The 26,704-nt window shown below is 41.7% G+C and overlaps 2 protein-coding genes and 1 long non-coding RNA gene across 9 annotated transcripts in view; 2 read left to right on the top strand and 1 right to left on the bottom strand.

Annotated features, from left to right (window-relative positions):
- The first annotated feature begins 695 nt into the window (after positions 1-695).
- RP2 (RP2 activator of ARL3 GTPase) lies at positions 696-17,222 on the top strand. Its single transcript, XM_021546592.3, has 5 exons — positions 696-897; positions 9,559-10,224; positions 11,843-11,957; positions 13,124-13,209; positions 14,613-17,222. The coding sequence occupies exons 1-5, from the start codon at positions 766-768 to the stop codon at positions 14,694-14,696; spliced, it is 1,083 nt and encodes a 360-aa protein (XP_021402267.2). The 5' UTR covers positions 696-765; the 3' UTR covers positions 14,697-17,222.
- Positions 16,532-24,294, bottom strand: LOC146768749 (uncharacterized). Its single transcript, XR_014949567.1, has 2 exons — positions 22,612-24,294; positions 16,532-18,928 (listed from the first exon to the last, which is right to left on the bottom strand). It is a non-coding gene; the product is annotated as an uncharacterized LOC146768749 (long non-coding RNA).
- Positions 24,295-24,353: 59 nt separating this feature from the next.
- Positions 24,354-26,704, top strand: part of JADE3 (jade family PHD finger 3) — a 64,002-nt gene continuing 61,651 nt past the window's right edge. For 2 of the 7 annotated variants that reach the window (XM_021546707.4, XM_021546699.4), the window contains exon 1: positions 24,354-24,520. The gene's annotated coding sequence lies outside the window, so the exon portion shown is untranslated. Of the gene's footprint in view, positions 24,521-24,590; positions 24,682-24,852; positions 25,085-26,704 lie in introns of those variants that run through there. The other 5 variants (XM_021546700.3, XM_077781523.2, XM_085557181.1 and 2 more) reach the window with 5 other exon arrangements.

Here is a 26,704-nt window from a genome sequence, read left to right as displayed (position 1 = left end):
GCTAAAGAAAACCAAGCCAAACAACAAACTCACAAACGACAACCCAACATAGGAAGCCCGACTATTTGCAAAAGGAGGCACAAAGCAGCAGAACGCTGTGGGTTCTCATGCCGCCACTTGCTGCTTCTGCTGCTCTGAAACACTTGCAAGAAGCCGGGTCTTCTGGGGCAGCGCTGCCAGGGAAGCGAGCACGGCGGTGGCACGCGTCCCGAGGGGACCGCGCCGGTGTATCCATAGGAAAAGGACGTGATGCAGGATTAGCCGGTTTGTATTTACACCCCGTACAGGGCGTTTTGCCTCCGACTTCCACAGCTGAACCCGCACATGGCTCCGGCGGGGCACAGGTTTCACCTCGGTAGAGCGCTGGGTTCACGGCCAGCCGCCGCCTCTTCCGAGCCGCTCCCGCGGGACGGGCGGGAGCGAACCCTCCCCGGGGCGGGGGAGCGATGCGGATCACGACAAACCGCGGGACAAACCGCGGGACAAACCGCGGGACAAACCGACTGCCCCGCTTGCCCCCGGCCTCTCAGCCCCGCGGCGCCGCCTCGCCGCTGCCAGGCACCGCCCCGTCCAGGCGCCTCCGCCGGCCGGAGGCGATGGCTGGAGCGGGACGGGGCGGGGAAGGGGAAGGGAAAGGCGAGGGGAAATGTCGCGGTCGCTACGGGAGACGGGAGCAAACCGGAAGCCGGCGGGGCGGGGCGGTGCGGCGCTGGCGAGCCCTTCCCCGCCGCCAGCCTCTCCCCGCCGGGCGGCGGCGGCAGCGCCATGGGGTGCTTCTTCTCCCGCCGCAGGAAGCCGGCCCAGGGCGGGCGGCAGCCGCAGCCAGCGGGAGCCGGGCAGGACGCGGGCACCGGCGAGCAGAAGGCGCCGCAGTACAGCTGGGACCTGCGAGCCAAGGTACCGCCCCGGCGGCTGCCAAGGGCTGGGGCTGGGGCTATCGCTGTCGCCTCTCTCAGTGGGCAGCATCTCGCTCTCCTGCCCTCCGGGCTCTGCGGCGGGGTGTGTGCACCGGCAGGGAGCACGCCTTCCCCGTCCCGCTGTTACGGCTCGGTCCGTGCAGTTCAGTGCGTTTATCTGAACAATTAAAAAGTGTTTAGCCTAAGGATTTTACCGGGCAGTCTCAAATTGTGTAAGCGGAGAGGGCGGCGCGCTGGGTGCCGCGGGTGCGGGCGGTGCGAGCATCGGTCCCCGGTGCGGGGCTGCTCCGGAGGGGGCTGGGGCTGCCTCCCGGTGGGACGGCGCCCTGTGGGCAGGCAGCTTGGCTGTGACAGTCCCCACGGGTGTCTGCTTGCTTCCTGATACAGCGCGGAGTCCCCTGGGTGCGTGCTTCACTCGAGAAAACCGGGATTAATGGCTGGGGAGCTGCTTGTGCCCGGGCGAGACCCTGCACCGGGCATGGAACGGAGGCATAAAACTCGTGCCGTGTGTCCTGACTGTCTATATTGATTCTTCCTGCTTCGCTGTTTGCGCTGCAGGTTTGGTTGGTTGGGTTTTTTTAAGACTTTGGGGTGGTTTTTGTTTGTTTGTTTGTTTGGGGTTTTTCTTTTGCGTGTGGTTGTGTTTTTTTTTTTTTTTTTTTTTTTTGAGGAAGTAGAACCAGTTTATTAGCCCCTAAAAAGACAGAGGAAGTCAAATCCTTTCCCGTGCTGTTTCCAGAGCTCCAGGAGACAGTCACGAAGACTCAAGCGGGAAAGCATTTAAATGCTGGATAAAATGTATTTCATCCTAGCCTCATTTCAAATATCGCTTCTTAAATATGTAATGACATTGTAACCCTACTAGGCCTCTCTTCCTCTCCTCTCTGGCTACCTTCGGGTGGGAGAGGCAAAAACTGGGCAGGCGAAAAACATAATTAATGTGATTTCAACAAATAAAATCCTCAAACCTTTAGGCCATATTTTACAAGTATGTAAAAGAAAATGTGTGAACTTATTTGAATGTTTAGCTTGCTTGTTTTTTAAACTTGGCCAGGTGCTCTAGGGTGGCCCTTAAGTCTTTCAAGTAGATTAAGACAAGCTTAGATGGAGATGAGCTAGAGAGTGTGCGTGTGGCCTGGAGGAATTGGCTCCTTGATGATAAAGATGAGGAATCTGTGTTGGGCTTATTGCTTTGACTGGATAGCAGATATTTAGGGAGCAGACGGAGAAAGATAGGATAACAGCCTGTCACTTGTATGGAGACTACTCTCACAGTGGGAGTGGCTGTAGTGAAGCCATATTTTAGTGAGAGAACAAAACTATATCTAGAAGTAAATTACCAAATCAGCCTTTGGAATACTATTTTTTAATTTTAGAGCAAATTTACTGGCTAAAGCTCAACAGAATTTTTACCCCTTCTACTTATATAAAGCTAACTTTGAAAACTAAAAGAAGGAAAGTCAGGATATATAAAGACTTGATTCAGAGAATAGCCGGCCTTGTTGCTAAGGAAATGTTTGTTGTTAACTTGCTGGAAGTAGGCTCAAGCTAACATATGAGACTGTTACAGCACCAACAATCTATCTTTGTGGAGTAAAAAAACCACGGTCATGTATTGCATGTAAAACTTCCTCGTTTTCTGTAAAAGACTCTTAGAAACCAGAAGAATCAGTGAGTTTGGGCTGTGCTAGTGAACTGTGTAAACCATCAAATTAGCTTCTTAGTGTTGTACTGTACAGCCTAAAAATGGCTGTTTAATGTCCAAGTTAATTTCCCTTGCTCTTTGCATCCTTATTTTTCATTGGGCTTTTTAGATGTAAGAGTAATACATTAAACTAGGAAAGCACCCAGAGTTATCTTATCTTAGGTGAAGGAGTACTGAACACTTGGTGCACTAAACTTGTTGATCCCAGTTTGTATTAGGTGACACCTTGTCAGTGTTAATGTAGTAGCTTTAAATGTTGTCTGTGATACCTTGTCCTGTTGTCTATTGCTTTCTCATTTCTGATGCTTCATATATACTTATTTATTTCACAAGTTTGTGCTTGTACACAAAGTTAAATTGAAGTAAGTAGGAAAAGAGTCAATCAAGACTCCTTTTTGTTCATCAAGTGCATTGAATCATATTCTAAATGCTGAAAACCTCAATTCTGTCAACAGATGTGCTAGGTTTTCTTTTGATGTTTATTTCCACTGTTTGGGTTGGGGATGTGTTTCTGATTTTAGGCTCTACTACTTTGTGATGCAGTTGTGGTTATATAGTTCAGTTTCACAGGCAGGTTTGGTAATTGTCTGTAGTTTTTGTAAACTATGCTCTGTATATTCTTACAGGTATCTTGCTGCTCAGACACTCCAACTGTCTTCCTGTAAACTAATGCCATCCTGACACGGCAGAAAAATGTAGGCACACTTGTGTGCATATTTGTGTGATTAGGGATGTGTAGCAGGGGGAACCTGAGGGGTTCCTCTAACAAAACTACTTCTGCTGCTTCTGAAGGACATCATTGCTAGTTGAGCCTATTTTAATCATGTTTTGATGGCAAAAAATGGTTAGTTTTGATACTGTCTGCTAGTGTAGCCCTAGACAAAGAGTAATATGATGATATTACAGTGACCATGTAACCTGTGTAATAGTCCCAAAAACAGACCATGTGGTAAAAAATTCTAAATAGAAAATATTATAAGATGCTGATAGCTAAAGTGAAATTAAGGAAAGTATATGAACTTGAGGAACCTTTTCAGATTTCTGTGTGACTTTATTAAGTGAGGACAGAAGTTTTAATGTATACAAAATGTAATCAAATTTAGATTACATTGTAAATCTGCTGGAGTCTGTAATGCTTACTCAGCCACAAGTTCAGAGAACTGTGTGAAGATTACTTATGGTGCAGTAGAAGAAACAAAGGATCAGATTATCTTGAAAACAGAAAGGAAAAGGATGAGTATTCCGTTTATTGCTGCTGTAGGATTCTCAGTCCATGAGTGTAAGTCTAGCACAGTTTATTCCAGAGTCTGCTAGTACTGTGTTACATCCTGAGGACTTATTATTAATGTCTCTCGAAGTCTTTGGGCTGTCATGAGAGTCTCTTTCTGACCAAGTTTGGGAGAGGAACTTGGTGGTGCTCAGCCCTTCCCAGCTTCTTCAGCTAGCTTTGCACCTGGGTTGTTTTCCTTTCCCACTGTATGACTAACAGCAGTAACTGAATGTGGGTATGTACACACAGGAACTGGGGCTTTTGTGTCTCATGATGGCAGATACACTCATGACCTCCACAGGAGAAGAAACACAAATAGCTGCATCATCTTTTTTGCTTTAGTCTCATATTCAAAGAAGTAGGATTAGATTGATTATGATTATAGTGGCATTTAGAGCTTAGAGGAACTTTCCTTCTCGGATTATTTTTTTAACTTTTAGGAGGAACAAGTAAAGTTTTGTTTTATGTCAACTGACTTACAACTTAACTGGTTTAGTTGATAGGAAACATGCAACTATCATTGTTTTTGTACTGTGTAGCTGTATTTAAACAGTTAAAAAACCTCAAGAGGTTTACCTTTTTGCCTAAATCATAGTCTTTTGTTAGTTACCTTACGTTTGAGGGTTTTTCATGAATGTTTCTCTTGTATCTTGAATTGTCTAGATCCTGTTTAGGTAGCCATTTTTTACTTTATTTTTGAATATTAATAACTTTTTTTCTCTAAACAATTATTTTGTCCTTAAATCCAATGTATCTCCCTTATGCTTCCTGGTGCACCAGAACTATTGCTGTATTTCTCAAAATGTGGTCAGATCAACTGAAAAACAGTCAGAAGGTTCATATTAAGCAGTATTTCCAGTTAGATCAAATACAGGCCTGTGGTAGCTTCCTCTCTTCTTTCACTTTTTCTGTATGCAATATTTGGCAGTGGTTTGCTGAATGTGAATGACTGGGTTATGATGTTATGGGCATTATGGAAAAGCATGAAGATTCCCAAGAATAGAATGAAATGTTCAGACTGTTGTATTGGCCACTTCTAAAGTCACTGTGTGCAGGAGATGCTCCAAAAAAACTGTTTGCTAGAGACAGGAACCTGCATTACATTTTCCACCTTTTCTTGTTGTGCAAAAATCTTGAAATCTGCCAGTGGATGAGTAACTTCAGCAAGCGAACTCCAGAGGATGTTGCAACTCATTACTTGAGGGCACCAAACCCATGCAAGTATGAATATGCAGAAGTGTCTAGGCCTGGGAATGCACTTTTATTTTTTATTTCCCTAAAGTTAATTCCCCTGCTGACAAAAATAGTGCTTAAAGCTTCTTAAGTTGATGTGCCTACCCTATAGGTGCAGCTTTTAATGTCACTGGGTCAGCAGCCAACTTCTCTATGTCATCAGCTCTAAGTTAATTTCTGTACTGCCATCTATAGTGACTTAGAGAGGGGATGATTTTTTGAGAATTATATTTAAAAGAGAAAACCTTAGTGTAAGGGGTTTAGAAATACTTTACAAACTGTTTGCTCAGCAGCCTAGACACAGATAACTAGAGGAGAACTGTAAGGATTTCAGTACCTTCTCATATTTATAGGGATGTATCTCTGTTGACTGAAACTCCTTCCCTGATGGATCCTGTGGAAAAGTCTTGCTAAGACATGAACTCATACCAGAAACACTTCAAGATGTTGGGATCCTTTACTATTCTAGGTACAGTTACCATTAAAAGCTGTGAAGCTCTAGCACTTGCAAGTCTTTTTCCAAATGGGAGCTGCTGGGTTTTAGTGCGAGTAAACTGAATAATGGTGGCTGAGGAGATGTATGTCATGTGCAGCTTTCACAAAGCCTCTGACCTTCTTGCAAGACAAGTGTTTGCAGGAAGGAAAGCTACTTAATATATCTTGCACTTGTAGCAGGATGTCCTGGAGCTGTAAGCAGCCGTGACAAACTTGTTTGCCTTCATTTCTCTCCTTTTTGTTCTTTAAAATCCTTGCTTCTTACAATTTATCCTCTAGCCCTTTGTAACAGGTTTCTCACTATTGCAATTGCTAAGAACCAAAGATTATACTTCTATGCCTGTTTTGAGAAGGAAAAATATTAACCCTGTAAGAAGGGCTGGCTTTTTCATCATCACTTCTGGTTATGTTAGGCCATTCTATGGAGTAATGCCTGAACCTCTGCATAGCTACTTCAGTTAGAAGGTTTCAGCTCCTAAACTGCGCCAATATCTATTAATGTACGACTCTTATCTACTCTAAGAACTCTTTAAATTCAGCTGAAAATATTAAAAGTGACTGCTATGAATACTGTCACCTTTTGAACTTATAGCAGCCTGGGGAAAAAAAGGATGTTTAAAACAACCTGTTAAGGGCTGGAGAGTAGAGTGTCTGTCTGGGTGAGATGGGTGGATTTGGACAAAGTTTTTTGAAATTTTATCCAAATACAAAGGACAAGTAGATGAATTATCAAATACTTGAATTTTTCTGACCTGCCATGTGCTGAAGATTTTATAGCCAGTGGAAGACCAAATGAATGGGCAGAGAAATGTATATAGCCCTGCTTATGGTTGTACAAGACTGCAGATGTTATTTTCTTCTGTTCCTTTTGGCTTTCCTAGCCTGCTTTTTTTTCTTGCTATATTGCCAAGACAGAGCTTAAGAAGCAGTTGGTGTTCACTGTCAGGGGAAGGAAGGTGCTTGCAGTGATTTATTAACCTGTTGATGATACCTGCAGACTTCAGAGATGGTGAATGTGCACCAAGAAGGCCGATGGCATGCTGGCATCAAAAGTAGCATGGCCAGCAGGACTAGAGCCATGACCTGTACTTAGAACTGTTGAGGTTTGTACCTCAAATCCTGTGTTCAGTTCTGAATTCCTAACTTCAGGAAAGATGCTGTAGTTCTGGAGCATGTCAGAGAAGGGCAATGGGGCTGGTGAAGGGTCTGGAGCACAAGTCTGATGAGAAGCAGCTGAGGGAGCTGTGGCTATTGGAAGAAAAGGAGGTTCAGGGAAGACCTTATTGCCATCTATAACCACCTGAAAGGAGGCTGTTGGAGGTCAGGCTTGGTCTCTTCTCCCAAGTACTGAGTGATAGGACAAGATGAAAAGACCCCAAGTTGCTCCAGTGGAGGCTTAGATTGGACATTAGGAAAAAAATTCTTCATGGAAAGAGCTGGAGCAGGCATCCCAGGGAAATGTTTGAGTCACCATCCTTGGAGGTATTTAAAAGATGTGTAGATGTGGCAGCTGGGGATATGGTTTGGTGGTGGACTTGGCAGTGTCAGGTTAATGGTTGCACTTGATGGACTTAGAGGTCGTTTCCAATTTAAACAATTCTATGAGCATATAAGGAGCTGTTGGATGCATCCTCAAAGTCATGGTTCTGCCTTCAGGCCTGTTTCTCTGTCCAGGAGAAGTGAAATATTTATATCTGCTATAGTCTTATATCCCCTCCTCTCAGGGGCAATAACCCAGGTGGGAGAGAGTATCCAATCTATTTCATGCAGTCTCTCCAGTCTGTACTGCAGTGTTAATGAATACTCTTAGTCTTTAAAAGGATAACTGCAAAGCAAAATCAAAGGAAATGTGCAAATTCCTTGGCATGGTCAACAAATTGAGAAGTAAAAGCTGTATTATTTCTGGAAAAAAGGTAAACAGAGGAGCTCCTGAATCTGATAATAAGCCAAACTTTTACCTTCAACTTGACTACTGTTCTTACTCAAAAACTCTCATTTGAAAATGTCTATAAGCTGTGAGTTTGCTGACTAAGTGTTTCACCTAGGCCTAAATAAAATTGAAGTTTCACACATCCTTGCAAAGGCCACTGGGTAGGATGAGGTAGTGCTGCTTCAGAGGCTTTGTAGAGCAGAGCAATTCAGAAAGACATGCTTAGTTCCAAGTTTCAAAAAAGCTCTAAATTCTGGAAACACTGAAATTCTCATTCCTAAGAGAAGTAATTGTTCCTTTGTGCCTCTTTTGAAAGTGAGTCTGTCTCCCATGGTTATTAAGGAAAAAAAAAAAAACACCTGACATACAGACATACACAAACATACATAAATGTTCTAGGAGAAGCCTGGGAAGAATATGTCCAAAAGCAATTTTAATATTTGTGTTCTCAAGTAAGAGAGAATATGAGGACAAATAACTTGTATATGGAACAAATATGTAACAAATATGTAACATTACTTGAGAATAAAGACCTTGAAGAGTTTGAATCCAAAGCATACTGTGTGACTGAGTCTCTATAAGGTGTCCCTTATCTTTTGAGTCTCCCAATTTTATTTGTAACACTTCCAGCAGCACTTTCCTGAAGGTATACTAGTGGTATTATGTATGATTGAGGAGAGACTTCTAGAAAGCCATCTTCATTGTCTCAGCTTGCATTTTATTTGGAAGATTAATCAGCTGCAAACCTCCTTTCCTGTCTGAAGGTCATATAAGTTGCATAGAACAAAATATATTTTATCAGCTGGCAGAGATTTTTAGCTTCTTTTGGCTGTTCCAGTCAAAAGCTACCTAAGTTGATTTAATGAATGGCTGGCGCTAGCCTGTTCTGGTTTATGCTTTTTGCTGGTCTCTAAATATTGTGTCAATGTTTGACATGCTAGGAAGAAGTTTTTTTAGGAATTGGGCTACACCAAAACTGTGGTAATGCATAACTGATTATGGTAGAGCAAAGTTAGGAGCCTCAAGGCTGATAATCAGATAGCAAGTTGGTGAAGTGATCTTGTGCTAGTTATTCACTCGTACACTTCTAAGTGCTATTTTAATGAGCTTTCACAAGAGGGCAGAGTCGAATTTGCTCCAGAAATTGTAGATGGCTTGGGACTTAACTTATATCTAGAAATAAGCTAGCTCAAATTCCTTTGGTTCAAGGACAGCATGGGCTGTATTATTAATGTTTTCCACCTGTATTGCATCCATACCAGGTGCTGGGAGGCTCATGACTTGCTGCTCTCTAAACGAGAGTCCCAGGGAAAGCCACAGCCTCCCTCAACTGTTCTGCCCCAGCCAGAGGAATGCTGGAGTGTGGAGGAGATCTGCAAACATGACCCTTGTACCGCCACTGCCAGTTTTTGCTTCTTGGACCTAGCTAAAACAATCTCTTATGTGTTGTTAGCACAAAAATCCTGTCATTGTTAGCACGAGGTGATGTTGTGGCACACGTTAATGAGCTCTCTGTAGTTTGTAAACATAATAGAGAAGATACTATTTGACACCAACAAGGTTTCCTTGCAAGCTACTCAAAAAGGAAATACTGTGTATCTCCAGCTTTATGAATCTGTAAGTATGTTGGACAATTTATTTATTACAGTTACTACTCTACCCAAAACCATCATCCTTGTTGAAACAGTTCAGAGTCTACAGTTGAAACTAGCTCCCCTTGTCTCTTTCTTTATTAAAGGACAAACTGAGTTGCTTTTTTTTTTTATTCCCCTGGAGATTCTCAGAAGTGTAGTTTCACTTCTTCGCTGTATCTCAATACTGTGTATTCCAGTAGTTTAGCTGAAAGAGTTGCTTCTGATCTTTCATCACTCATTGAAGACCCTTGTGGTAGTTTATCCTGTACAATTCAGTGGTACTTCAATCAGTGCAAGTCAATGGGCATTTAACATTATAATATTCTCTGCATTTGAAGACTTTAACCTTTTTTTTTATTTTATTCCTCCTTCAGATTGACCCCAAAGATTACACTTTTTCTGGACTGAAGAATGAAACTGTGGGTCGACTGCCTGGAAAAGTAGCAGGGCAACAATTTGTCATTCAGGACTGTGAAAACTGTAAAATCTACATATTTGACCATTCTGCTACAATCACGATTGATGACTGTGTAAATTGCCAAATCTTTTTAGGACCAATAAAAGGCAGTGTGTTTTTCCGTGACTGCAAAGACTGTAAATGTGTGGTTGCCTGCCAGCAGTTCCGCACGCGGGACTGCAGAAAGCTGGAGGTGTTCTTGTGCTGTGCCACCCAGCCCATTATTGAGTCCTCCACAGGTATGAAATTTGGATGTTTCCAGTACTATTATCCCGAGCTTGCTTTACAATTTAAAGATGCTGGTCTGAGTATCTTCAATAACACGTGGAGCAACATCCATGACTTTACCCCTGTGTCTGGAGAAAATAACTGGGGCCTTTTGCCTGAAACTGCTGTAGTCCAAGATTATGTTCCTCTGCCCAGCTCTGAGGAGCTGAAAGCTATCAGGGTTTCTACTGATGCTACAAAGAGCATCGTACCCATAACTCGAGGACAGAGACAGAAAAACAGCGATGAATCGTGTTTGGCTGTGTTTTTTGCTGGCGACTACACAATTGCAAATGCCAGGAAGTTAATTGATGAGGTAAGCAACCTTTGTCTTCATTCAGGTTTTTCAATTCCTAATTCAACGTTCCTGTGGACAGCCTCTGATTCTCCCTGAAGGGAGAATATAGAGGCTTTGTTTGTCTACTGACCATACTGATCAACTGTGCTGTTTAAAACTTTAAAGCACGGTAAAAGACTGAATCTCATTTGATCAGTCAGTTCTTTACAACTGACATCCTGTGAGTGGCACATCTATGCTCTAACAATTCTGGTGTACTTTTCCATCATGGCACAGCAAAGTGATGCACTGAAGAAAATGTGTAGTTGATTTGATGAACTTGTTCAAATATAGTGTACGTGATTGACAATGCTTGTGAGAGAGATGTAACCAATTAACTTGTTAGCTTGTCCTAAAAGTCTCAGCTAACAAAAGTCTGTCCTGAAAGTTTTTCCATTACTAACAGAGAGTCTTTAAAAAAAAGTGTTAAAGTGTATCCCCCATATCATCCAGTATTGGAACTTTTTTTCTGAAAGGGGCAGTGAGTGTCATGGCTGGTCAGCTGTCTTCAATGACTTAAACAGCTTTTTTATTGGTCTTTTTTTTTTTTTTTCCCTCCGTGAGACAGCAGCTTCCAAGCTTGACTGAGTTTGTACTTTCCTGGGGCTAAAACCTGGGAGCAGCTGGCTGCTTTCACCATCCTGAAGTGCCAAGGATGTCACAGAGCAGAGCCAGTAACTCAGTAACCATAGGCTACAGCATCTGAGAGTGGTATCTGCAAAAGCTGCTGATCACAGTGTTGTATGATCAACTAAACATCTGGTGGAGCTCTTTTCCTTGGGTTTTTATCTGCAAGGAAAGAAAGCTGTAGGGTGTCTCCTTGCCTCCTCGCTGCCCAGCTGGACTTTTATAAGTCTGAGCTACTGAGTTACTTGAGTGAAGGCAGATAATGATACTTAAGGGTGATTTCTGACAAAGGAACAGCTACAGGAGGAGAGTAATAGATGTGTTCTCCTCTGTTAGCAGTTATTTAGAAGTTAGAGTTAAAAAGATGCTAAAGGACTAGTTAGTGAGTTTGTGTGGGAAATCTAACTGCTCTGTAGATTAATGGATGTTTTGGAAGCAAAAATGTATTTGTTCTTTCCCCATGTGCTTTTAGTTTCATATTAGATTTGGAGTAAAAATGAGGGGGTGGAATGTGTATATGTGTTTTCAAATGTTGTTAACTCTTGTTCCAAAACTGAAAACTTAGCAGTGGATTGATGAGACTTTGAGCTAATGCTTGACTGAACGATTGCAGACTAAAGAGAACTGACTGCTTGTTTCCAGATGCTGAATGACTTTAACTCCCATTAGTTTCTACTTGTGAAGGATTGTGGGGAAAAACACATAACCCCAGGCCCTAATATATAACACAAAAACATTCACATTTATTCCTCTAGGTTCACTAGGGCAGAGGAGAAAATCTGGATGAATGGAATGAAAATAAACAGAAGTGTAGAAAAAGCAAATGATCTCTGAAAAGAGCAAAAAGAGTCCCTTTGCTCTGAGACTTAATATGTATGGGAAAAATGAGTCTATTACAGTGTAATCTGGATACTCAAGTTGAACTCTGCCTTAGAAGCATTTTTAACATGAATTCTTCCTCTGTTAACAGATGACTAGCAAAGGCTTTCAGCTGGTACAGACTAAAGAAGTTTTAATGAAGGCAGAGGATGCTCACAGAGTTTTCCAGCAGAGTGCATTAGAATTCATTCCACTGCTGGAAAAAGGTTTGTGTATTCTTTCTCCTCTTGTTATAGAAATCTGTCACTAGAGAGTTCTGGAGAAGAAGGAGGAATGGAGGACAATTTTTTATTTCAAGGGCATACTGCAAAACCTGTTGAGATGAGTTTTGGAAGCCCCAGTGAGGGCCTAAACCAGCCAAAACTCCTGAAGGCATCAAAAATAAGTTATTTCACATATATTTTGTGTTTCTGTTCCCCCCCTAGTGGCCCAACTGCATAGCTCAGGAGCAGTGGCACATGCAGATCTGCCTGGAATGGTCAAAAAAAGCTCATGCTTTTAGACTATTTCTGACTTATCCCAGTGATAGCTCAACCACTGAGCTATTCAGTGTTTATGTATAAATTGTTTAACCAAATCAGTATAGGTGTACATAAAGCAGATAAGTATTTAAAATTTTCTTGACAACTGGTGTACCGTCAGAGTATTTCAGAAGTCTTTCTATTGATATGACTGCAGTTGGGTTTTGTCTCTTTTTTCAGAAGTACTGATGTCTTTTTACCTGTTACACGCTAAAGCTCACTGCACATTCCCAAACTTAGCAGCAACAAGCAGGTTTTTTCATGGTGACATGAGAGGTCTGTAATGCTCATTGCAAGAACAGGACAAGTCATTGCACTTGTAAGATGATAGTCCTGCTTATAGGCTATATTACAGTCATGTGGGAACAAATACCATGTTCAGAATGAAACCAGAGAAAGCAGATCTGCAAATAGTGGGTAAGAACAAGTCTAAAAATCGGGCAATTCACTATCTTAGACTGAAGCAAAAGTGCTTGAATGACTCAATCCCACTCCAGATGTCTGTGAAATGGCTCACTATTTGAGCAGAATAGTCTGACTCACTTCCATGATGCCTTGCACTCCTTAGCATTTTTGTGCTATTGCTGCCTTTCAAGAAGTAAAGCTGGAATCCTGTCCAAATATCTAAAAAAAAAAAAGAAAAAAAAAGGCATGGAATTGCACATAACATGGTAGCTTTTTTTTGTAACATGTTTAAGTCTTTTTAATGCTCTATCTGCCACTATGGGGTGGCTCAAGCAAAAAAATAAAATGCTTGTTGCAAGCTTCACAATTCCCTATGGGTTGAGAAATCTACTGTTTCAATGCCAAGCTTAAAAGTATTATTGATTTTAGACTAAACTATTTTCTAGGTCCAGTGGTTGCTTTGGAGTTCAACGGAGATGGTGCTGTGGAACAATGTCGAAGCACTGTAAATGAAGTTTTTAGTGGGACCAAGGTAAGCTGGTGTATTGCTTTGTTCTCAGAAAAATTACAGAATGTCTGAGCTATTTCATGGTCAAGATACAGTACTGAGATACTGATAAAGAGATACACATTTTTTTTAGGTTCATGGGTAGTAAAATTGGAATATCCTTTTGTTGTTGTTTTATTTTTTGTACTCATTAGTTACTTTTTGCTGACAAGAAAATTGTCCTAGGAGAGTTCTGAATCCCCAAATCCACTGAAGAATATAAGATTTCCACTTAAAACTTTTTTCACATAACACAAAATCAAGTTCTATAATTGTAGCACAAAAAAGTTCCACTTCAAGTCTTGGATTTAGTCACTTAACTTTGTGGTGTCCTGTCTATTAAACCACAACAAAGATAATATGATGAGATTTCAACTTTTTTCCATGTTTGCTTTTGCTGTGTAGGATGCCACAGAATGCTGTCCTTCACAGACAGTGTTCTTTTTTCTTCTGTCAGCTTCTTTCACTTTAGCTTCCTTACACCACATCTCCTCTTTCCTTGCTGTTTGATTTCTCTAAATGGCAATGGTTTTGAGAATGCTTATGGAAACATTTAGAGCACTCCTGATAACAGGAGAGTGACAAAACCTTTGCTTTCAGGCAGCTGTTCAAAGTTGACTAGAATGTCTTTGAGACATTTCATCCATGCAGCTCCTTGCTGTCTTTCAGTTCCTTTCAAAATACTTGGAACTAGGCTGCCCAGTTTCTGGAAAAGAGTTATCTTGTAATAAGTAATCCCATTTAATTTTTTGATTGAGGCTATTGCTTGCATATTGAGATGGGTAAACACCCACAATGTCGTCAATTTACTCTCAACTGTTTGGATACTACCTAAGACTATTATTGCTGGTCTGCTGAAAGCTTTCAAAGGTGACTGTCCTGGAGCTTGGACTTTAACATACATTGATACATTTTGAAAAATGCAAAAGTAATTGAAGTTACCTTTTAAAAAATAGTCATCTTCTGGAGCAGATATTAAGATATTTTATGGTAATATAGTACAAGGAAGTCTTTCTTACAAACTCTCCCTTTCTGTAAAGGAAAGTAGTAGTCTAAGGATTTTGTGTATATATTTTTTCCCCACTCTTCTGGAGAGAGTTGACTTTACCAATCAAAATATATCTAAATAGACACTAACTGAAGCTGTGACCCCTGAATAATGAAGCCCCAAGCTCCTGATCCTGAAGGCAAGGTTTAATGCAGCCAGCATGTGTGCTAGAAAATGGTGATGATAACAAATGGTGGATGCATCAGGGCTGAGAGATGCAGTGAGAACCAACAGAGTTGTGTCTCTCATGAAATGCAAAACTAAAAATGAGCATTACTGGTTCCAGTTGAGCATGACTGCTTTTACTGATGCATAACTGTTTTTTTGTTTAACAAAACAGGTTTTTGTGTCGGAAAGCAAAGCATCAGCATCTCAAGATGTAGACAATTTCTACAATTTTGCTGACATGCAGATGGGAATGTGAAGTTTAGCATGAAGGTGCTCACATATGGTTTGTCTTAGCACTTGGACATCACTTGGCTTCAATATCACAGTAGTTCTGTCATTTAGTTTTGTATTTCTCATATATCCCTTTTATAATGCCACTGGTGGTTTTTAATACCATATTATCTCAACTGGAGTAAACTGCATAGCTAGCCATGTGCATTGTGTTTGAAACTTAAGTTTAACTTCAAAAGCAATTGAGCTTTTCTACTAACGTTTTTACAGTGATTTCTAAAAATCTATTGACACTTGAATGTTTCTTGACAACATCTAATGGTTATACATATTTTAAAGTGCAATGCTGATCCAAGTTGGATGCAATAGTAATTGTTATCTTTCACTCAGATGTATTGTTTAGAAAGTGTATTTATGTGAAATTTGCCCTTCAAAATTTTCCCACATGCAAATTTGTCTTCACTGGGGGTCCAGGAAGGAAGCAGTCGCTGAGTTTTTCTGAAAGCTTAGTCTGAAATGAATTGTACTTGTAGCATGCTTTCAAAAGTTTGTGACTTTGGCTTTACTCTGCTTCAGCATGCTTTTTGAATAAATTTGTTTGCAACAACATTTATGGTGAGAGTTGTCACAACAGCATTCTGGTAAGTGAGCACTTCCAGGCTTTTCTGCTTTGAGGTGAATCCTGAGCATGAGTGCTCTGCTGAAGCTACTCTAAGATCTGCACAGGTTCTTTGGCGATACATCTGCCTCTGGCATTGCCAGCTCACACATGGGATATATTTGAGGTTTCTTTGCCCTTGAGCAATAAAGCTCTGGCATATTATTGTTTGCTAGAAGGGACGTAGCCGGAAGTCAGAGAAGGACTCTGATGGCATTAAAAACCCTTTCTTCCTTCCTAGACCCCAGGAGAAAGCTTTTACATGCGGAAGTAATATAGAAAGTGCTGTAAAGTGCTAGACACTGCCATAGGATTTATTTTGTATTAATTCTAAAGACAGATGGAAGGAGTGTTTTGTAAGATGCATCTGAATAGTGCTCAGTAATAATGCTTATTGCTAAATAATGCATATTATAATGCAAATCTATATGGATATTAAATACATGATTTACATGATTGATTTATTTTTGCATATTACATCCTGATTTTTCCACATGAACTTAAAGCTTCAGTCCAGGTTTACAAGCCCTCTGTAATACTTGAATCAATTGTGCATGCAGACACAGAAATCCAAATTTCATAATTAAAACATGGGTTGCCAGCTTGCATAGCCTTTACAATTCATTGAAAGGACTGGGGCTGTGTTGAGGTGCTAAAGCAATTTCCTCATTATGGTCATCCATCAAAAGGGAAGATCTTGCAAATTTTAACTTAAGATGCATCTTTGAGTCTTGACTCATCGGTTTCACAGCTCTGGAGCTCCAAAGTGGTTGGCTAAAGACATCTCTAATTTTTTTTTTAATTAGCACATGAAAGAATCTCTTCGGAAATTCATTGTTCTGTAATGACCAAAAGAGGTTCTGAATTGTCATTTTGTTGCTACTGGGCACATGCTTGCTTTTAGTTTAAGCGCAAGCATATGTCCTTAGGACCTCTTGTTACAGTTATGCATAGATTATATAAAGAAGAATATCTTCTGAATAAACTAAACTATTGGTGTACTGGAGGTAAGAAAGTTGCCTCTTCTTTGAAATGTTTTTATTTAACAAAGTCAAGCCACCACCAGAATTCAGCTGGTATCAGAAATTACCAGTTACTTGCACTTAGCTAGCCAGGAATTTTTTTTTTGGTTTTTTTTTGTTTTTTTTTTTTTTTTTTTTTTTTGGTTTTTTTTTTTGTTTTTTTTTTTTGTTTTTGGTAAGTGTGAGGTGAGGCTGTAAAAAGAACTAAAACCTTTATCTTACTCTCTAAAGTACTAGCACAAGTAATCAGTCAACATTTACAGGAAATAATCTAGACATGTACAGTAAATGTATTATTTTGGTATGGAAAGTACTTTGAAATTGTATAATGTACTTCAGAGCTGTCATTGTGTGATTTCTATCAGCAGTACATATACCAGACTATCTTGGTCTCTAAACTTCTACATATAATATTTCCAAAGTTACATGCTGACACATGATTATGTGTATGTTTATAGCTTATTTTTTGTATCATCAACCTACTCTGGAAACAAAGTGCTAAATGGACTTCTGTGACTCCCTTTGCTGGAGGATGGGACTTGAAACAGTGGAATAACTTTTCTACATGCTGGGAAAGATCAGTGGTGATTTTTTTTTTTTTAACATGAATGGCCTTTTTACTGGCTTCAAGAATTTTTAATAAAACTCCCTAAATAATGAAGGTGTTTCTCAATCCAATGATTGATTTCCATTTCTTGCTAACAGGTGTTAAAACCACTTCTAGCTTAAGAGTCAGGAATTCTTTGCATTACAGAATGGTACGTGTTTGGTACGTGTTTAATGTATTCTTTGTATATTTCATGTGTAGCTTTTAATGTAATTTGTATTACACTGTGAATGTGATTAATAATAAACATTTGAAATATTTGAACTCTGGATTCTGAAGATGTTTTAAAATTATGGTATATTGAAAAACATAATGACATTATATTAGGTATAAAAACTGGGATATTAAACAGGGATATATCTTGAAATAGATACTCACAGCTAGTTGAAAATAAGCTTTAACTCTCTAGGCATTCATTCTCAGAAAAGGTGATTTTTTTGGCATCAGGGATTTTTCCTCAGTCAGAGATTGTGGTGGTTATAGTAGTAAACTTGTTAATTTAGAAAGCAGGTCCATTTAATATCTGAAAATGAGTAAAACCCTTCTGAAAATAGGTAAACATTCAATACATTTTCAAATGTGGCTTTAAACTGGTCAGAAATGTGACTCTTCCAAGCAGAGATGGTCTAGGGTAACTCTCACTAAACATAAATGTTTGGAAAGAACATAAAGTACTGTATCAATACAATTTTCTTTTGAATATATTGAGTAAAATTGTGACGCTTTAAAGTATCAAAGTTTTTGGCTTACCTTTAGCTATTTTTGTACAAATGTACAGTTTAAAAACTATCTTGTTGCCCCAGTTGGATCCAAGTTGCTTAATAATCTGTTCTTTTATGTGTCTGAGTCATAGCAAAGCTACCCGTAAGTATTTTCATCATTTTTACCAATCACATCTTCAAATAAAAACATGAAGTATCTGTGCCCCAGTTGGTAGAAGATTGCCCAATTTCTTTTGTCACATTTAATATATATACATTTTTTGCATTACTTTAATCTACGTACCAGGCTGCACTTACATAACTCGGACAGATTTTTTTTCAATTCCATGAAGCAGACTTAACCTTTTATTACAAAACACTTGCTTAAGTCATTCTTACTAATAAAGGGGGAAAAAGTTTTACTGACTTAAGCATGAGTAAAACTCTGGAGCTGAATATTTTCTTATTTAAATGGCTGGCTTTTAAGTATTTAGGTTTTATTAATACAGAATTCAGGGTTCTGCACAAATTTAAATCAGCATTGATAATATCTTCTAAAATAATAAAGTTCCTTGTTGACTCATTGAGACCTTTGTGCCATTTATTTTTTTGAATTAATGAGTAAGCCTCCTGAGTCCACAAGGGTGATATACATCTTTGGAGGTCTGCAGGAACAACTCTTCCAAGGCATGTTTAAATCTGATCTAAACAATGTAAACTCTAGTCCAACAGTTTCAGAAGCTATGAACAAGTACCAATTGCAAGCATTGTCTCTAGCATCTATGATTTGAGTGGGATGGTGCAACTGGCTGTAGCACGTCCTGAAGCTGTGTGCTGTAGAACTGCATTTTGCTGCAGTATATGTTGGAAGGCAGCTAGCTCTGTGAGTCCACCCTGTCCCCTGGACACTGACTGCAGAGTTTGCAGTATGCGGACAACAATTTCTGAAAAGTAATAATTTGTTGTATTGCCATCCTGAGGTTTTTCTTAAACTTGTCTAGTCTAAGCTGTCTCTCAATACAACCATCTACATGTGGCAAAACCTTGCAAACATCAAACCTGCTAGAAACAACATGTGCAGGAGGATTAACTGAATGCCTGGGACTCATGGAGCATTAACAGTCCAGACATTAATATCTTGGTGTCCCGTTTGATAGAAAAATCCTTTTTACTGCTTTCATCTCTTCAGAGTGCCCGGTTGCCATAAGACTGTTGCTGGTAATGTTTGTGGTCAGAGTCTTCCTGAAGCACACGTAGTCATCACTGCTTCTGAGTAAGAGAGAAAAAAAAGGAGGAGGAAGTGAGAGAAGATTTTAAAAAAGCTCTGAAGTTTTCTGAATGCATTAAAAAAAATGTGCAACTGCTCATTCCTTTTTTTTTTTTTTTTGATGCATTTAATGATGATCCCCAGCTATTACAATTTCATAGCCAGAGTATCTGAGTATTTTTCCAGAATGTATATTAAGCAACGTGGCCAGCATCTGTCAAGTACAAGTCATCCTCCTTCCAATTGCTCAAGGCCTTAAAATGTCCAGTGCTGCAAGGGTCTAGGAGATCTTTCAAATAAGTGTGGATTTTGCTTGTCTCCTTTTGCTAAAAAATATGTAGATAGTTTGTCCTTCAAACAACAGATAAAGTTGATAGATAGGAAATTACAGTGATGTTAAATGGCTCTTGAAGAGTGTTTAAATGAGTGTTTGTCTGATGTTCCCAAACTGCAAAGGCTGAAAGCAATGTGCTATTATAAGTTCTACCCAAATGATGAAGCTAAATTTAAGGCAAAGCACCTCTGCAGTACTGGGAGTTCAAAGAACTGTGTGTCTAAATGACACAGTGTCTAAAAGCTCTCTGCTTTTCCAACTTCATTTTAACACAAGTATTATGGTAGTGAAGTCACAGTTCATAGAGTCATGTGAGAATCTACTTTTTTAATTTTAGGAACCTTTTGTCATAGGGAAGAAAACTTGGAAAGCTTGGGTTTTTTTCTTTTTTTTTTTTTTTTTCCTGTTTAAGCCATTAAACTCGTGTCTCAAAAATTAAAAAAAAAATCAAACCTTTTGGGGGATATGGAAAGGTGGGATGACCACAGAGCTGTGATTTCTGAGCACTGAAGGGAGCAGCAGCACTACTCTCCCCTACTTACATGGATGCTGTCTGCTGTGGTGAGATTTCCCCCAAACTGATGTATATTACCAGAGAGGCAGCTAACTTTTCAGGTCTTTTTCCTCACTAATACAAGCATAAAATGTATTATTTGAAATTTTTTTTTGTTATGTACTTACTTTTATGCATTTAAGGTACAGAGCTATAATACTAATCGCTTTTGAAAGCTACTAGCAGCCCTCTGCATTCTGTGCTACTGTCTTAGAAGGAGAAAGATAAATCAAAGATCTCCCTAAGCACAGAACTTTGAACTTGTCAGATCCTGGGAAGTGAAACTGGCACATTTTGCTCTTAAGAGAGTAAATGGCTCATGATTGTGAAAGTACTTTTTTTTTTTTTTTTTTGTCTGATTGTGCTGATCTTTCTATGAAGGGAGATCTTCCCAACACTTCTGAAGTCTCTCCACAAAAAACCCCAACACTTCAGGGGCCATTTTTTACAGGGTCCTGGAGATAAAATGGAAGGGCTGTACTATGACCTGAGGGCATCTTTTGATAGCTGCCCCAACAAGTGCTAAAGGATTGGATTCAGTGTTTAAAGACTATCTTTTGAAGTTCTGAGTGTTCTTTGCTTCTATTTCTACTAGTGAGCATTAGAAACATTTTTAGTCACAAGGGTTTAGAGATGGCTAGTCATCCTTATTTGAGATTCTGCTTTGCATTTTTTTACACAGAAGAATGAAAGTTTCTCTGTGGTCATAATTAATGCTCACATTTGCAGGTGCATGTTTGTGCTTTATGGCAACAGTTCAATGATTTTGCTCACTGTGAAAGGAAAATAAGGAAGTTAAGCTTTTCTGTCTCTTGCCAGTAACTGCCAATGCTTGCTCTGGTTTCAAGGACAGTGTATCAAGTTTTCCTCAATGGTATCTGCTCTGCTGATGAAGGGAGTTTTATGCAGCATCTATGCATTTAAAAGAAAAGTGGTATACCAGCCTTTGGTATCTGTCTATTTCTTTTACCAGAAACAACTAGAATCACTAGCTATGGAGGCTTCTATGTGCAGGCTGGGAATGCCACAAAGACTTGGAGGTAAGGAGTTTGAATTAACTTTCCAGGCCTTTCCAATGCTTATTTCCACTGACTACTCCTCTGTGACATGCTTACCTTTTTCTTCACTGGCATCTGATCAGCAATAGTGGATACAGTATAAAAATATACATCTTGTTGCTGTTGTTCAAATTTACTGGAGTACTTCTAGGTATTTCAGTTAGAGGTGCTTCTTTTGTGTTTCAGATCCATGTTAAACTCTGCATGACCACCTCCTCAAACGTTAAACCCTACTTCAGTGTAACTTTCTTAATATCCTAATAACCACAGGCAGCTTTTGTACAGCTGAGTTAGGACTTGGTTCAACTTGGGTATGTTATGTGCATACATTATTTTACCCTGATCATACCTCTTCTAGTTTCTAGATCAGTCTTCCTTTGGAAGACTTCCTGTTTGTGCTACATTTTATCAATATGTTAACATCTGGCTTTGTAAATTCCTTATATTCTCTAGGTGCATAAGTTCATCTTAAGTTCATCCTTTCATGAGGAAATGTAGAAACTGTGTTGCATCTGAAGTTCATCCTTTCATGCAAATGTAGAAACTGTTGTTGCATACACCTTCAAAAAGAACAAAAGTGTACAATCTGCTTCCTATTTATTCATCTTGCTTGGTGTTCCTATAGAAATACACAGTGAATGTAAAGCATTTATTGAAACTTGTAGCCCCACAGAATTTCTGATACTAGTTTTCCTATGTCACTTATCTTTTGGCTATGAGCCCACCATGTACAGCTATGGATTTACTATAGAATTAGAAGCTTGGATGTAATTTTCTCTTGACGTGTGATAGCCAGAGTGGGGAGATGTGTGTGATTCCAGACATGGGAAATTAAGATAGCTGCTAAACACCTTTCCTGGATTGGGCTGCATCTGCTTCTGTTGAGGTCACTCATATATAAAGTAATCTGGCAGGAAACTTCTTGTAAGGATGTTTCCTTCACTGATGGGAATATACATTCTTTATTGTCCCTCAGAATGATGGGTACTTTAAACATTATGTGTATGTGTGTGTGTGTGTGTTGCAAGTTTATTCTACTAAGCAGGTTTCATAGACATACAAAAAATAGAAATTGTTCTGAAATCCTAATGAAGATATTGGTACTTGAAAATAGTTTTTGTTTAGTTTAACTCAATCAGACTTTACTTCTTTTAGACAAAACAGGTCTTTAGTACATGAACTTTGTTTTATCACTCTGAATTCCCTTCATTTGGGTCTCCAAATCTCTTGTCTTAAATTCAATATTGCTTGCCCTGCTACCTGCTTCACCTGGTTTGATATAAAGGATTCCACATGTGGCAGCGGTAGGGACAGCATTATTGGTGTTTTACTCGATATTGTGGTTTTTTGAAGCTGCTCAGAGTGCTTTTCTGGCAGGTAAATGAACTGAAGGCAAATGAGGTGATTGCTGGTGTGTGAAGGAAGTCATACGTTTCAGCATTGCTGTTTAGTTGTGGTCTAACTGCATTTGTAGAAAGCTATGCCTCATATTACACTCACGAATATGAACCAGTTATTCCAAAGAAAAAAAGACTATTTTTTTTCATTTTGAAGCAGGTAGTAGATGCATGGAAACCCTTGCCAGCAGTGATTTACAGTCAGAAGCATACAAGAATTCAGTGAGAGCTGACTTGGACAAGTACTCGAAGTGATTTGTTGAGGGTTACTAAACAGACGCTCCACATACTGCTTGGGAAATGTCATTAAGTACTTGGAGAGTACTCAGGGGAAGTATCTTACCGTGGATGCCCACATGGGCCAAGAGGAAGTCAGTGCGAGGTGCCCGTGACTTGGTAGAGCAGGCGGGAGGCTAGGCTGATCTAGATGGAACATTTGGCTGAAACAGTGCCTCCTTTCTTATGATCTGTTTCTCTTCATCTTTCTGCTGCTGTCAGAAAACATTGTAGAAATGCAGCTCAGGCATGCCAAACTATCTTTCCATGCTTGCTGCTTATCTCCTCCTTTTTCTCCTTTGTACTCCTTATTATAATCTTGCTATTTCTTCTCTGTGTCTGGCCTTAAGAGAAGGCCTGTACCCCAGATCTGAGTTCCCAGGATCCATTTCTTTCTCTGCTGAGTTTCCACAGTCCTTCCATGCCTCAGTTACTGTGTGCATGGAGAAACAGGGCTGCAGCAGCTGAAGGATGATTTCCAGCTACGACTCTTTGCAGCAGTCCTTCTGGTAAGGAAGGCAAAAGGGGTTTCCAGAGGGTTTCACGCAAGCGATACTTGATAATAGCAGTATGGGAAATGAGTGTAGGTGTGGGGTGTAACAATGGAGGAGGTTTGCTGAATTTTTGCCATTGTTTCCTTTATTCTGATGCTTCCTACAGTACTTTCTATCTAATGTTGTTTCAATGTCATGGGCTGAATGATTAACATTGCAGGCTAAAAGCTGCCTTAAGGTAAAGTTTACGCTCATTATTTTACAAATTGTGCCACTGAGGCAATATGTTCTCAGTTTAATGCTGGACTGGGCTGAGATGGATGAACTGCGCCCTCAGAAGCTGCTGGAAGGTAAAAGGGATGTGATGAGGTGCCACCTCTGTCACTGCCACCAGCTGCCCAGTCCAAAGCTGAGTCTTGGTAGCCAGTGGCTTCAGGGATGCAGCCCAGGCATTGCCCCTTGGCTCATCTTCTGAACTGGCAAAGGGAAAAGTAACACACGAGTGGTGGGAGCCGGCTCCTGTCTCTCACCTGGTTTCAGGTATGGTTCTCTTCCCCCAGCCCCTGACACCCACTAGAAGGGCTGAGAACTGAGACCTTCCCTTCCAGCCCCTTCACAGAATCACAGAATGAATTAGGTTGGAAAGAGCCCTGGGAGCATCAAGTCCAACCCATGACCAAAACCATGTTAATTAGACCATGACACTGAGTGCCACATCCAGTCTTTTCTTCAACATCTCCAGGGACAGTGAGTGCACCACCTCCCTGGGCAGCCCGTTGCAGTATCTAATCGCCCTTTCTATGGAAAAAATTCTTCTTCACGTCCGACCTAAACCTCCCGTCACAATTTTAGACTAAGACCACTTGTCCTGTCGCTGGTTGCCTGGGAGAAGAGGTCGACCCCCACCTGGCTACAGTATCCTTTCGTGGTGGTAGAAAGTGATAAGGTCACCCCTGAGCCTCCTCTTCTTCAGGCTGAACAACCCAGCTCCCTCAGCCGTTGCTCGCAGGACATACGCTCCACACCTTGACCAGACACGCTGCACACGCTGCCCTCCTTCCCTCCCTGCTGCCCGCTTCCCGCTCGCTCTCGGGGCGGGGGGCGGCTCTGCCGGCGCAGCTGGCAGGAAGGCCCGGCGCGGGCAGGGAGGGAAGGGGAAGAGGCGGGGCCTGGAGCCCAGCAGTGTCAATAATACAATAGGGCTCTTGTGCGGCTGCCGCCGCCGGAGGAGGAGCGGGCCGGGCTGCGGGCGCGCCGAGCAGCCGGCACGCAGGGCGGGAGCCGCCGCCGGCCGCGGGCCCGGGCGGGCGGGGCGATGCGCGCCGGCGCGGGACGGCAGCAGCAGCACCCGCAGCAGGAGCCGCCGCCGCGGCGGGAGCGCCAGCCCTGACGGCCGCGGCCGCCCACGGTAGCGAGCAGAGCAGGAGGAGGAGGAGGAGGAGGAGGCGGCGGCGGCGCGCCGGGCCGGGCCGGCGGCGGGAGGTGAGCGCGGCCCGGGCTGCCCGCATGGAGGCGGGGCGGGGGGCGGGCGCCGGGGCCGCCGCGCCGGGCCTGTGCGGGGGAGGCGCCGGGCCTGCGGCGGCGGCGTTTGGCGCCAAGGCCGGGCAGGAGGGAGGCGGAGGAAGCGGCGGCGGGCGCTGCGGGTACGTGGGGCACCGGCGGAGCCGCGCCGGGGGCGGCGGGCGGGCAGCCCGTCCGGCGTGGGCGCTGCGGCCCCGGCCGCGTCCGGAGGGAAAAGTTGCGGCGGCTCCGGAGCCGGGCGGGCGCTGCACCCGCGGTGGGCGGCCAGGGCCGGGCGACCTCCGGCCAGGCGCCCTTTTGTTCGCCGCAGCCCGGAGAGGCGGCGACCCGGCGGTGCCCGAGCCGGCGGGGCCCTGCGGAGCTCGGCTGGGCGTGGCTGGCGGGCGGGCAGACAGACAGACAGACAGCCGGGCGCTTGTCCGCCGCCGAGCTCCGCTCCGCCGGTATGTCGAGGAACTTGCTAGAACTGAGTTTGACAATGAAGCGCTAGCGCAGCCCTCCCGCCTGCCCGGCCGCGCCGCCAAGGTAAGTTTTCTCCTGAGCGGCGGGGGCGGATGGCCCCCGGTGCCCTCTGTGCCTGCAGGCAGAGGAGCGAGAAGGTCCCGACTTCACTTCAGATCAAACCTTCCTCCCTTGCATAGTGTTTGCTTTAATGCTGTTCATCTTTCCGCAAAGGCATGGCTTCGTTCTACGGATGCACCGCGACCGGTATGGTTAGCGGCTGGGGATGTAGTAAAAGTATTTGTACGTGCAAATAATAAAGGGAGGATTAATGGGAGAATTTGGTACAAGGCATCCTAAAGTACATCTTACCAAGCAAATAAGCACCACTTTTTTTTGTCTTTTAACTATAGTTATTTTATAAAAAGTACTTGTAGTTACTTTAGGAGTTCAACTATTGCTTGCAAATTGTTATAATGAGTAGCTATGGATTTTTATTAAAATATCACTAAATTTCTGCTGTACTTCAAAGCCCAATGGTTTTTTTTCATGTTTAGGAGAGAAGGGATGCTGAAGATAACATCCAAGTGTGATTAGAAAACCTTCAATTACTACACACTAGATACTTGAAAGCTCTTGTGCTTGTCTGTTAATGTAAAAGAGCCTTTGCGCTAAAACGGAAAGATTAAAAGAAATGTATTTTGTCCTGGTGCTTGCAAGATGCTTAATCAGCAGCTGACCTCTTACATCAGGATGGTGCTTGTTATGGGCTGTTCTGTAGAGCATCTCGAGCACACCTGCTACACACATCTCTACACAGTGAGACCATGTCTTAGTGATGGCTAGAGAGCTGGCTTGAAAATGTGAGATCCTTAGGCTGGAAGGGTCGACCTGGATGAAAGCACGTTTGCATAACTTTCCAGCTTGCCACAGAGTTCCTTAAGGAACCATCAGAAAAGTCTTTACCTACACTTACTAATGGGAGAAAATGCAATTTGAAGTTTCTTTGGTTAAGAATGGACCTTTTCAAAGTAAAAGCAAATTAGTACTTTTAGGATCTAAAGTTTGTGTTGGTTTTTTTTTCTGTTTTAACTGAACTTCTGACCTCATTTCAGACTAGACATGACATGCCCTTTTTTATTGCAGAGAGGAGAACTCGAAAGCTTTATTTGCAAAACTTGGACTTTAGATGTAGTAAAAGTAATCAAAAGAGCAGAACTGTTTCTTTTACCTGTCCCTCCTTTGATGTTTCCTCTTTCTGTGTTCCTTTTACAACAAAACCTCCCTCCCACAGTGGGAAAAGTTCCCCTGAGTTGGTTTTGACCATAGGTCTTTTTTTGTTATATTTGTATTACGTACATGTAGCAGATATCCAAAACGTTTGCTGGAGACCTGATGTAGGAACATATGCAGTGGCATTTATTGGCAAGTTTGCATGTTCATTTGGGATCTCATTAAAATCATGAAAATCCGCTGTGAATGTAAGAGCCTGGGAGAGATAGATCTCAGTGTAGTATTTTCTTCTCTGTGGTTCTGTGCACTTCCTCTCGGCGTCAGAAAATCAGGAAGTTTGTGTTTGGGATTTATCGGGATACCTGGGATTGTTGCAGGTTTTTTATTTTGTTTTTTAAAATATACATATTTTTGATAGACCTGGACGATTTGCTAATGGAGAAGAATTTATATGATGCCTTCTTATCTATA

Source organism: Lonchura striata, chromosome 1, assembly GCF_050655825.1.
Source record: "Lonchura striata isolate lonStrDom1 chromosome 1, ASM5065582v1, whole genome shotgun sequence".
NCBI classification, from domain to species: Eukaryota; Metazoa; Chordata; class Aves; order Passeriformes; family Estrildidae; genus Lonchura; species Lonchura striata.
The sequence above is the reverse complement of the archived record's forward strand: the minus strand, read 5'-3'. Positions and strand labels throughout refer to the sequence as shown.

Bases quoted from the DNA above. Each gene is read 5' to 3' on its own strand.
- RP2 (XM_021546592.3), top strand. From the start codon at position 766: ATGGGGTGCTTCTTCTCCCGCCGCAGGAAGCCGGCCCAGGGCGGGCGG. The intron at 10,225-11,842 runs GTAAGCAACCTT...CTCTGTTAACAG, and splicing joins CCAGGAAGTTAATTGATGAG to ATGACTAGCAAAGGCTTTCA. The intron at 13,210-14,612 runs GTAAGCTGGTGT...TTAACAAAACAG, and splicing joins AAGTTTTTAGTGGGACCAAG to GTTTTTGTGTCGGAAAGCAA.